The sequence below is a fragment of the Bison bison genome, unplaced genomic scaffold (genome assembly GCF_000754665.1).
Source record: "Bison bison bison isolate TAMUID 2011002044 unplaced genomic scaffold, Bison_UMD1.0 scf7180017864341, whole genome shotgun sequence".
Taxonomy (NCBI): Eukaryota; Metazoa; Chordata; class Mammalia; order Artiodactyla; family Bovidae; genus Bison; species Bison bison.
In genome coordinates this window covers 6,512,591-6,525,514 of record NW_011494913.1, presented here as the reverse complement: position 1 = coordinate 6,525,514, position 12,924 = coordinate 6,512,591, and the positions used below count along the sequence as shown (strand labels likewise).

Sequence of the window (12,924 nt, the reverse complement as noted above, 5' to 3'; positions counted from 1 at the left end):
AGACTACACAGACATTGAAAGAATAAGGGAATATTATGAACTCTATGCCAATAAAATTTAACAGATCAACAAAATCCTTTAAAGACGCAAGCTACCCAAACTCACTCAAGAAGAAAAAGATAATCTGAATAGTCCTATATTTATTAGAGATAGCTTCACATTTGAAGCTATAACACCAATTATGCTCTATCTAAAAACTGCAAAGGAAAGAATAGCCCCAATTCATTCAATGAAGACACTACTTCCCTACCAAAACCAAACACATTATAAAATAAAATCAATATTCTTCATGAAAAAAATATACAAATATCCTGACACAGTCTTAACAAACAACAATATATTAAAAAGATATACAATATGATCAAGTAAAGGGAATTCTAGAAATGCTAGTTTAATATTTTAATAATCAATGTAATTGGGACTTCCCCGGCAGTCCAGTGGTTGAGACTCTGCTGTCAATGCTGGGAGCACAGGTCTGATCTCTGATTGGGAAACTAGCCCTGCCTGCTGGGGTGCGGCAAAAACAACAAAAAATCAACGCAAGTAAACCTTTACAGGAAAATACAGAAGAAATTGTTTGTGATCTCAGACTGACATATTCTTAGATACGATATCCATTTTCATATCCATAAATTGGACTTCAGCAAAATTAACATTTTTGCTTTTCAAAAGATACTGTTAAGAGAATAGAGATAAGCCACAGTCTGGGAGAAAAATCTCAGCAAAATGTGTATCTGATTAAAAACTTGTATTTGGAATAAAGAACACTTAAAACTCGACCATTTTTTAATGGGTAAAAGAAATGAATAGACACTTTAACAAAGAATATATAAGGATGGCAAATAAGTTCATGAAGATGCTCAATATCACTAATCATTAAGGAAATGCAAATTAAAACCACAATGAGATATCACTACATACCTACTAGAATGGCTGAAAAAAGATTGACTATACCCAGTGAAGGATATAAAGGAAAAAAATATTCCTGCTTCTCCGCAACTGCGTCCTCCTCACTCCACCCAGGGGAAATCGCTGTTCTGAACGTGGTATGATTATTCCTCTGCTTCTTGTCAATGCTTTGCTTCCAGTGATAGTGTTTTCTTAACCCCTTTCTGACCTTTATACAAGTAGAATCATACTGTGTTCATCTGTCTTGTTTTTTTAGTTCACCATTGTTCTGAATTTATCCATGCCGTGTACAAAGCTACACGTGTACAAAGCTACCTTGTTGTCAATTCACAGAATTTGATCCCACCATATGACACAATATTTACATATACCACAACTTATGCATTCCAGCATAGTCACTCAACTTGTTGCTAGATTTCTGACATTATCAACAAGACTACCAGGAATATCCCTCCACAAGACTTGTTCACATGTTTAACTTTGAAATGTATTTTACAAAACAACTTTACTAATACAGACACACCAGCTTTCTTCAGGTTAGTATTTTCCTGATATATCTTTTTCAATTCTGGTTTCAACATTTTGAGAACCTTTTATTTTAGATTAGGTCTCTGGCAAACAGCATTTCATATGATTTTTAAAAAAACCAGTCTGCTAATGGCTTTTCAATTAGAAAGTTGTATCCATTTTACCTTAGGGGGATTACTGACATATTTCTATTCATTTTTACTACCTTATTTTGTGCATTCTAATTGCTCTGCTTTATCTCTTGCCTCCTTTATGTATTAATTCTGAATGATGAGAAAAGGTGAGGCACTTCTGTCATTTTGAAATTAATTCTATTTCTAATCTCAAGTGATGAATTTAGAAATTTAAATGATCATATTTAACAAAATAAAGTCTAAAAGCTAATCACATCTTTATCCTCCTCATGAACAACGCTGAAAGCCTTATGACTTCCGATACGAACAATTCCACCTTGATTTGCATGCCAGTTACTAGGATTTTAATTCCATTTTTTCAAACCTTCATATACTGCTTTTTTAAGTAAATGTTTATTTAGATTTTCCCAAAAATATGCCATTCCATCTTGCATCATCAACTTCCTTTAGGGATCATTTGCATTCTAAAATATATCCTTCAGAAGTCCCTTTGGCAAGAATTTGTTGTTAGGAAATTCAAGCTTTGTTTTTGTTTGGAAATGTCTTTATTTTGTCTTCACCCTTGGAAGTTAAATTCAGTTCTAAGTAGAAACTGTTATTTCTCTCAGCACTGTGCAGATAATATTCCACTGTCTTCTGGTTCCTATTATTGTTGCTGAAAAATCAATTGTCATGCCCACATCTTGGTTTTTAATACCATACTCCAAAAAAAGGAACCAGAGCTTCTTGAAGAAATGGCTAGTTCTAAGATAGGGCAAAAAATACACAAGATGATCCTAGAGCATCTTGCAATTCCAGAAAGCAGGTGGGGAAAAAAAAAAAAAAAACACAGTGGTTGTGCGGTTTAGAGAACAAAGATTTACGTCGGAGCCAACCTCCCACTCTGCTTAGATACACCTGAACTCGCAATGTCAATAATCTACCTCATCAGATTTTTTTCTTCCTGTTTCTTCTATACCACACATGAATTTTTATAGAGCCCCAGGTTACTATAAGATTCAAAGACAATTGTACACATAAATACCATGCTTACCATAAATATTCTGTTTACTGACCACCTGCAATTAGATTCATAATTAATAATAAAATGAAACTTTTTAATTCCCATAAGTATGGAAATAAAAATGTACCTCCAAAACTTCAGGGGTCAAAGAAGACACAAGGAAACATATGAAAAATTTAAAAGCACTAGGACTTTAAAAACACAATAATAAGAAAACTTAATTTTTAAAAATGGGCAAAGATTGACTAGAAACTTTACCAAAGAAGATGTAATCAACAGGAAAATAGAAATATGCTCAAAATCATTAGTTAGGGAGACCCAAATTAAAACCACAATGAGATATAACCAGGATCTATTAAAATGGCAAAAAAGAAACAAAAACACCCAGACAATACCATGTTCTGATGATACAGAGCAACAAGAAATTTTAGACACTACTCACAGGAATACAAAATGGTACAGCCACTCTGGAAAAGTCTGGCAGTTTCATATTAAGTTAAAAAACCACTTACAACACAACTCAGCAATTCTACTCCTAAATACTGACCCAGGTGAAACGAAAACTTCAGTTCAGTTCAGTCGCTCAGTCGTGTCCGACTCTTTGCGACCCCATGAATCGCAGCACACCAGGCCTCCCTGTCCATCACCAACTCCTGGAGTTCACTCAAACTCAAGTTCATCGAGTCAGTGATGCCATCCAGCCATCTCATCCTCTGTCGTCCCCTTCTCCTCCTGCCCCCAATCCCTCCCAGCATCAGAGTCTTTTCCAATGAGTCAACTCTTCGCATGACGTGGCCAAAGTACTCGAGTTTCAGCTTCAGCATCAGTCCTTCCAATGAATATTCAGGACTGATTTCCTTTGGGATGGACTGGTTGGATCTCCTTGCAGTCCAAGGGACTCTCAAGAGTCTTCTCCAACACCACAGTTCAAAGCATCGATTCTTTGGTGCTCAGCTTTCTTTATAGTCCAACTCTCACATCCATACATGACCACTGGAAAAACCATAGCCTTGACTAGACGGACTTTTGTTGGCAAAGTAATGTCTCTGCTTTTCAATATGCTACCTAGGTTGGTCATAACTTTCCTTCCAAGGAGTAAGCGTCTTTTAATTTCATGGCTGCAGTCACTATCTGCAGTGATTTTGGAGCCCCCAGAAATAACGTCTGACACTGTTTCCCCTGTTTCCATCTATTTCCCACGAAGTGATGGTACCAGATGCCATGATCTTCGTTTTCTGAATGTTGAGCTTTAAGCCAACTTTTTCACTCTCCACTTTCACTTTCATCAAGAGGCTTTTGAGTTCCTCTTCACTTTCTGCCATAAGGGTGGTGTCATCTGCATATCTGAGGTTATTGATATTTCTCCCGGCAATCTTGATTCCAGCTTGTGTTTCTTCCAGTCCAGCGTTTCTCATGATGTACTCTGCATAGAAGTTAAATAAACAGGGTGACAATATACAACCTTGATGTACTCCTTTTCCTATTTGGAACCAGTCTGTTGTTCCATGTCCTAACTGTTCCTCCAGTTCTAACTGTTGCTTCCTGACCTGCATACAGATTTCTCAAGAGGCAGATCAGGTGATCTGGTATTCCCATCTCTTTCAGAATTTTCCAGTTTATTGTGATCCACACAGTCAAAGGCTTTGGCATAGTCAATAAAGCAGAAATAGATGTTCTTCTGGAACTCTCTTGCTTTTTCCATGATCCAACGGATGTTGGCAATTTGATCTCTGCTTCCTCTGCCTTTTCTAAAACCAGCTTGAACATCAGGAAGTTCACAGTTCACATATTGCTGAAGCCTGGCTTGGAAACTTATGCACCCATAAAAAACTGTCATGAAACTTAAAAATGGCTTTATTCAACATCACCAGCAAGTGAAGGGTCCCTCAACTTAGGAATGAATAAGTGTAGGATATCCATACAATGGAACACTATTCAGCCATAAAAGAATGAACTACTGATATGCAGAACAATATGAATAAATCTCAAATGCATGTGTATCATGTATAAGCAAAAGAAAGCTGACTCAAAAGGTTACATACTATTGTATACAGTTATACGAAATTTTGGAAAAGGTAAAATTATGAGGACAAAAACACATCAGTAGATGCCAGGTACCAGGTCTGAAGGCAAGTTGACCACAAAGGCACAAAGAATTTTGGTGGGTGATGGAACCGTTCTGTACCTGGATCATGGTGGGAGTTACGTGACAGTAACGTCTGTCAACACTGACAGAACTACGAACACAGACTAGTTATGGGATGAACTGTGTCCCCCAGGAGTTCATATGCTTAAGTCCTAACGCTCAGAACCTCAGCATCTGACCTGACTTGTAGAGAGTCTTCACAAATTAATCAAGTTAAGATGAAGTCATTAGGGAAGGGCCCTAATTCAGTATGATTGGTGTCATTATAAAAAGGGGAAATCTGGAGATAGACACAGACATATACAGGGAGATGTAAAGAGACGGGTGATGCTTCTACAAGTTACGGAACAAAAAAGACTACCAGAAAACCACCAGGTGCTAGGCAAAAGGCGTGTTCTGGATTTTCCCTCAGAGCCCTCAGAAGGAACTAATAATACCAACACCCTCATCTTGGACTTTAAGCCTCTGAAAATATGAGACAATTTCTTTAAGCCACTTGGTTTGTGGTACCTTTTTATGGCAGCCCTAGAAAACGAATATAAAATAGTGAATTTTACAAAATGCAAAATTGTATCATATATAAAATTATATTTACATATTCAGTAAAAAGTGGAGTAAAAGAGTTTGCTAGATCTTGGAGACAAATGAAAACATGTTATATTATTGGTCAGAATATTGGGAGTGAGTATAAACTACAAAAAGTGATCAAATCATACACAAGCAACTCATGCAGCTCAATAACAGAAAAATAAACAACCCAATCTAAATATGGACCAAAGAACTAAACAGACATTTCTCCAAAGAAGACATACAGATGGCTAACACACACATGAAAAGATGCTCAACATCACTCATTATCAGAGAAATGCAAATCAAAACCACTATGAGGTACCATCTCATGCAGGTCAGAATGGCTGCCATCAAAAAGTCTACAAACAATAAATGCTGGAGAGGGTGTGGACAAAAGGGAACCCTCTTACACTGTTGGTGGGAATGCAAACTAGTACAGCCACTATGGAGAACAGTGTGGAGATTCCTTACAAAACTGCACATAGAACTGCCTTATGATCCAGCAATCCCACTGCTGGGCATACACACTGAGGAAACCAGAAGGGAAAGAGACACGTGTACCCCAGTGTTCATCGCAGCACTGTTTGTAATAGCCAGGACATGGAAGCAACCTAGATGTCCATCAGCAGACGAATGGATAAGAAAGCTGTGGTACATATACACAATGGAATATTAACTCAGCCATTAAAAAGAATGCATTTGAATCAGTTCTAATGAGGTGGATGAAACTGGAGCCTATTATACAGAGTGAAGTAAGTCAGAAAGAAAAACACCAATACAGTATATTGACACACACACATGGAATTTTAAAAAATTGGTAATGACGAATCTATATGCAAGACAGCAAAAGAGACACAGATGTAAAAACAGACTTTTGGACTCTGTGGGAGAAGGCGAGGGTGGGATGATTTGAGAGAATAGCATTGAAACATGTATATTACCATATGCAAAATAGACGACCAGTGCAAGTTCAATGCATGAAGCAGGGCATTCAAAGCTGGTGCTCTGGGACAACCCAGAGGGGTGGGATGGGGTGGAAGTGGGGAGGGGGGTTCAGGATGGTAGGACACATGTATACCCATGGCTGATTCACGTGATGTATGGCAAAAACCACCACAGTACTGTAAAGTAATTAGCCTATAATTAAAATAAATAAATTATTTTTTAAAGTGATTAAATGTATCCAATCCTATATATAACTGTGGCTACAGAGCCCCTAACACAATTTTTAAATAGTAAAAAATAAGTATTTCTGGCAAAACAAACTCTGAGAATTTAATGTCAACAAAATTCCACTTATGAAAACTTGTAGGATTTGGCTAACATAGTTCTTGGAAGGAAATTTTAAATCATAAATGGTTACATTTAGAAGAAAGTTTAGACTTCCAGTTTTATGTAAAACATGTACAGGGCATGTGAGCTGCCACTCCCACCCTTACAATAAGAAAAAGGTTGAACAAACTGAAATTCAACAAACAACTTTTCTTGGAGCCACCAGAAATATGAGGCAGGATGGCAAACCACCACGTCCAAACCTACAGATAGGAAAATCCAAAGAGTTACAGCCAAGATCTGCTTACCTGAAGCAGAAGCCTCCAGTGACATAAGCTGGAAGGAAAATGTAAATGGTAGTTTCAGGATCTGGTAGAGGCTGAGTATGGCTAACATGGGACTGAGGAATCCCTGAAGTCATAGTCATAGTGGAGCTGTAACACTTTTGAGAGTTTTATCTCTAGAAACTCCATGAGGTTCTTACTCAGAAGTCAAGAAAGATTCCCCTACAGCTCAGGCAGAGGGAGGGGGACATAAACATTATGAAAAATTCCAGAGTATTCTCCATAATGGAGGCCAACTCACTTTATTAGGGGCTGATCCCACCTGGTGCAAGGATATTTTGGTGATTCCAGACTCCTCTGTTCTTGCTTTTTCACCTAAGTGATTATATGGTGGGGAAAGGTAAGAAGCTAAGAAACACTCTGCCCCAGAGACACGGGCCCACTGAAAGACTGAGATTTAATCATTAGACAGCAGACAGTCTCCCCTCCCCAGTACCTTACCACCACACTAGCAGGACCCTAGTGTAAAACAGCAGGCTACAACAGAAAGGGCTACAGCACGCAGATTCTTTCTACGGAGGAGTTCTCAGGGCAACCCAAAGAGAACAGAGGAGGCAAAACAAGGAAACTAGAGGAGCCTGAAGCCTCACAGAGAGACAGTGCAATACTGGCACAGGGAGACCCATCAGGCGATTGACAGTTGCGTCTACACACAAAAATGGAAGAGAGACAGGCATTAAATTAGTGAGGAGAGGCTAGACTAGCTCAGTGGGTGGTATTTGGATAACTATAAAGTAAAAAAAAAAAAAAAAATGGATGCCTACTTGATACTGTATGAGGCAAAATAAAGTAGGTTAAATTGAACTTATCCCAGACCATGCCTAAAATGTCACTGGTTTAAGTGACATTTAACTTATTTTCTGCATAAGTTACATGTCTACTGCATGTCATGATGAGGGCTCTGCTCACTATAGCCACTCAGAGACTCAGGCTGATGGAGACTTCCATTCATAGCTCGCTGGTCAGAACTATTACCATGGTCCCATCTACTCAAAAAACTGTCCAGGACAACAATCCTAACCCATGAACAGAAATCTCTGTTAGGAAGCAGTAATGCCAATGACTTGATGGCAAGCCAGGGAATCCACTGCCGTGGCAATGAAAAGCCAGGTGACAATAATTTCTTACCTTTCTTGGCACGTTTTCTTTCCAATTCCTATCCTCTGAGTACTACGTACTCTTCTCTACAGATCACTGCTCTACGTAATGATAAGCTCCAAACAAGTTCCCTTCTCCGGAAACTCAGAACTAAAGCGCATCTCCTCCCAAGGGCACAGCATTTATATTGGTCAGCGCGGATCGCACTATCTCCACAGACTAACAGAGCACAGATGCTCTGCTGAGCGCTTTTCACTCAGTTCATTCGAGCCTGAGAACAGCTCCTTGAAATAGCTATTATTATTATTCCCACTTTTAATTAGCACAACTGAGGTAAAGAGAGGCTAATTTACTCAGCTGGAAATCTGGAATCAGGCAGCGTGGCTTCAGTGCTCCTGGCCCATCGAGGCCCATTTAGATTCCCTTGTAGGTACTGCTCCTTCCTCATTAAGCCTCATCACGTCTATCCAGCACACTTCTTCAACCTTTCTCTGCAGTGCTCTCCATCTACCCTCTTCTCTTCTATGATGCTCTAGTTCCCAGCTTCCCACAGCTGCCCAACAGGAAGAGCAATGCAGCAGACAACCATTTCCTGAATAACTAGGCCGAGCGGAGTCGTCTCTGCCCCATTCCATACTCCTCTCTCTTGGGAGACTGGTCCAAAATGTTACTCTCAAATGTTGTCCAGGGTAGGATAGAAAGATCCCCTACTAAAGGATTAGAATGCATTTTACATGAAGGAATCCCTCTCGAAGCCTCCTGAAGAAGAGTGACTGTCCCTGCCCACATGCTGCAAGGAGTTACCAAAGCTTAAAGAACAGGAAGGAAAGAAGGGGTGAGGGCTACAGGGTGGGGAATGGGAACAGCAATTAAGGTCTACTGACCACCAGCGGTGCCTCCCACCTTTCCTTCCCCTGGCAGAGAGAGTTGATCCTATGTCTCCAGGTACCTGAGTGAACTGCTCACAGGTGGGTGAGTCTCAGGTATGAGTTTGTCTTCTACGCTGCTTCTCTGACGGCTAAGCTGCTTCTCTGACGGCTAAGCACACTAACCCTGGTTTGCAGGCACTTCCAGCCTAAGTGAGGAGCACAGCGGCGTTTTCTGTAATAAGGACTGTCTCTCCTCCCCGGCGGCGCAGTGCTAAAGAATCTGCTTGCCAATGCAGAAGACACAAGAGACTCAGGTTCGATCCCTGGGTCGGGAATATTCCATGGAGAAGGAAATGGCAACCCATTCCAGTATTCTTGCCTGGGAACTCCCATGGCCAGAGGAGACTGGCGGGCTACAGTCCACGGGGTGGCAGAGGGGGCGTGGCTGAGCACACGGAGCACGGCCACTGCTCTAAGTGCTGCGAGCTGAGCTGCATCCCCCAAGTTTACATCTCGAAGCCTAAGCCCCCAGAGGGACGGCATTCGGAGATGGGACCTCTGGGAGATTATCAGGTTTAGATGAGGTCATGAGGGTGTGGCCCTTACGCATCCTTATAAGAAGATGTGCCCGTGTGAGGACTGAAAGCAAGCCTATCTGCAGGTCAGGGAGACAGCCTCAGCAGAGCCTGAGCGTGCTGGTGCCCTGATCTCAGACTTGCAGTTTCTGGAGCTGTGAGAGAATGAATGTCTGTCGTTTAAGCCTCCTACTCTATGGCATTTTGTTATGACAGCCCTAGCAAAGACAGCAGAGGTTCTACATTACTTCATTTAATCTCTCAATAGGTATATTTGTTTTGTATGTCTAAACTAGGATTCAACTGTCTAATAACTACAAAGTACACTGCTTTTATCCTGACAATGTCTCCTACATCTTGGCTCTTATCCAATCCTGTCAGTGAAGAGTTCTCTTGGATGAGTCCCTAATCTTCCCTAAGCCCAAATTTACTCTTCTGACATTAAGATAACTAAACAGGATTCCTTCTAGAGTGCTTTAGCTGCTCAGAGATTATGCATGAAAGCTAGAAAATAATGCAGAGATTATTTAGAACACAAGAGGCTGTTGTTTTTTTTTCAATCTTCCTGCTCCTAAAAAGTTACCATTACAACATCATATATATAAAAAAGCAGAACAAAGTCAAAAATGAACTATCATTCAGAAGCTCAAATACCAATATCCTTGACTTTACAAAGATAAATTCCAATCCTCCTCATCCTTTAATTCTGAACTTAAACTGGGCTGGAGGGCAATGCTAGTTTCTGCCTTAAATTATAAGCTACTTCTAGCTGGCACAAAATGCAAAGACCCATTTAGTGTTACATGGAACAATTTTCTAGTGTTTACTCAACTGTAAATGGCAAAAAACCACTTCTTTCAGAAATCTGCCAAAGAAAAAGACTAATTTTTAACACAAAGTAACTCTTAACACTTTTCACAAATACACCAGTCAAAAAAGAGATATTATACAACATTCAGTATCCCTCTATACTGCTGCTGCTGCTGCTGCTAAGCTGCTTCAGTCGTGTCTGACTCTGTGCGACCCCATAGACGGCAGCCCACCAGGCTGCCCCGTCCCTGGGATTCTCCAAGAACACTGGAGTGGGTTGCCATTTCCTTCTCTAGTGCATGAAAGTGAAAAGTGAAAGGGAAGTCACTCAGTCGTGTCTGACTCTTCGCGACCCCATGGACTGCAGCCTACCAGGCTCCTCCATCCATGGGATTTGCCAGGCAAGAGTACTGGAGTGGGGTACCATTGCCTTCTCCACCTCTATACTGAGGAAACTTCAAATCTATGTAAATGTACACCAAAGACTCTCCTCAGAAAATCTCCACATTAAAAAAAAAAAATTTTTGCAAAGCACTGTAAAAAAGTAAAAAGAGTCACTAAATTATTACTGTAAGGTAGTTACAGCAGAATTTGCACATCATTATAACCTGCTGAAAAACCATTTTAAAATATTGTTTCACACATTAACATAATGCCAGGGATTTGCTTCAAAAAAATCTGGTAGAAAGGGAAGAGCGGGGGAAATGCAGGAATGGAAGCAAGACAGTTCATGGTAACTGCTGAGGTGGAAGAGGGGCCATATAAGGATTCATCATCCGATTCTAATCCATGTATGGTCGACATTTCTCCACAAGAAAAGCTAAAAAGGTATTACACAATCTTGAAGAACAAATTTAATCCTCATATTCTAAAAATTTTTTAAATAGACTAGTACCTTCCAATCTTTGAATTTTCGCTTTCACGGAAATGATAGCTTCAAAGGGTGAAACTCTCAGCTCAAAACAAGTTCCAGTCAGTGTTTCAATGAAGAGCTCCATGGTATCATAAAAAGGAAGTCTGCAGTACAATGGTCCCACGTTATCTTCATTGAAGAATGGAGGATCTTTCCTGTTATCCATTACTTTGACTTTTCTAATTCCTCTGGAATATGCTGTAGGCAACTGTATTCCAGTTCTAGCCAAATCAGCTTTGAACACTGGTTATATATATGGTTGCTCATGTTTTGAGTTTTATACCTAAAAAACAAGAATAATTTTTTTAACAAGCCCATGTGAAAGTCTCAATCCTCCACAGAGATTTTCTGAACTCTGGCTTATATCAATCTTCCAGACAGCCCAGAATTCGTTTTAGTGCTTACTATGTCTACTCCTCAACTATTCACGATTGTCTTTGAAAGCACTCTCTACCGGTTAGAATGTAAGATTATTAAGAATAGATATATTTGATACATTTTATCTTACTAGAACTCAGCAATTACTTATGTATACTGCATGCTGAACAAATTATATGTCTTCTTGTTAATGATACTTAAACCAATGACTTCAACATGTAGGTATACATTTGCAAGACCTTGAATGTTATGCACATCCTTTCCTGAAATACACAAGTTACATTTATAACCCACATAAAGCATAATGTTATAGACATTGTACATTTGAATCACACTGAATGGGTAAAACCTCCAAGTGGGAGAAGAATATCTGGAAGACTAGGCGAACAGAATGGGAACACAAGGGCAGTGCAAAAATCAAGAAGAAAAAATGAATGATAAATTTTTTACTTTTTTTTTTTTTTGCCAAAGCATATATCACTGAACTCACTGCAATTTTCATTAACAATGTGAGTAAGAGAGCACTTATTTTTTAAAACATGTGGTTTAATTAATAACCTATATCTCCATTCTACAGAGATGATTTCCACAGGCATCTGAAATCCCACACGTCCAAAACTAAGCATCTTGTCCACGAACCTCCTCCTTGTCCTAGTCCCCGTCCTGGTAAAGAGCACCACCATTAACCTAGTCACTTGAGCCAGAAACCCAGGAATCATTTTATATTTTTTCACAATCCTCAAGGTATCCAGATGTGACCAATTCTAACAGGACAACTTAATATTTCTATAACACATGACCCTCTCCAACCTCACTGATTAGGACCTAGTTCAGGCCATAATTAGCTCTTAATGGAGAAATTGTGATAGCCTAGCTATGATCTTTGACTCTTGCCCTTCATTATTCTGATCCATTCTCTAGAATGTCAGTTATCTTTTCTTAAAAAAAAGGAAAGTTTAATAAAAACTGGATTGAGGTATCATATCACATACTTCAGAAATTATTTTATTCTTAATCATATTTAAGCAGGGGAAAAGATCACACAAAATTTTAAAATTACTTAATATTTGACTTTAGAAGGCACTGCAGTGAAACCACGCATTCAGACTAAATGAGGAAATGAACCTAAGATAGCCTAAAGCCTGAATCTGTTTTCCGTTTAAATAAACTATTTTCAGAGCAGTTTTAGGTTCACAGCAAGATAAAATAGAAAGTATAGAGTTCCTAGAAAGTACAGTCTCCAAGTACAGAGGAGAGTGAAAAAGCTGTTTTGAAGCTCAACATTCAAAAAACTAAGATCATGGCATCCAGTCCCATAACTTCATGGCAAACAGAAGGGGATAAAGTGGAAATAGTGACAGATTTTATTTTCTTG

General features: G+C 39.4%; 1 protein-coding gene across 7 annotated transcripts in view; it reads right to left on the bottom strand.

Annotated features, from left to right (window-relative positions):
• Positions 1–12,924, bottom strand: part of ZFAND4 (zinc finger, AN1-type domain 4) — a 52,073-nt gene that overhangs the window by 34,740 nt on the left and 4,409 nt on the right. For all 7 annotated transcript variants that reach the window (XM_010854461.1, XM_010854460.1, XM_010854464.1 and 4 more), the window contains exon 2: positions 11,154–11,454. In XM_010854461.1, the coding sequence (XP_010852763.1) occupies positions 11,154–11,337 (184 nt within the window). In that variant the 5' untranslated portion in view covers positions 11,338–11,454. The remainder of the gene's footprint in view (positions 1–11,153; positions 11,455–12,924) is intronic.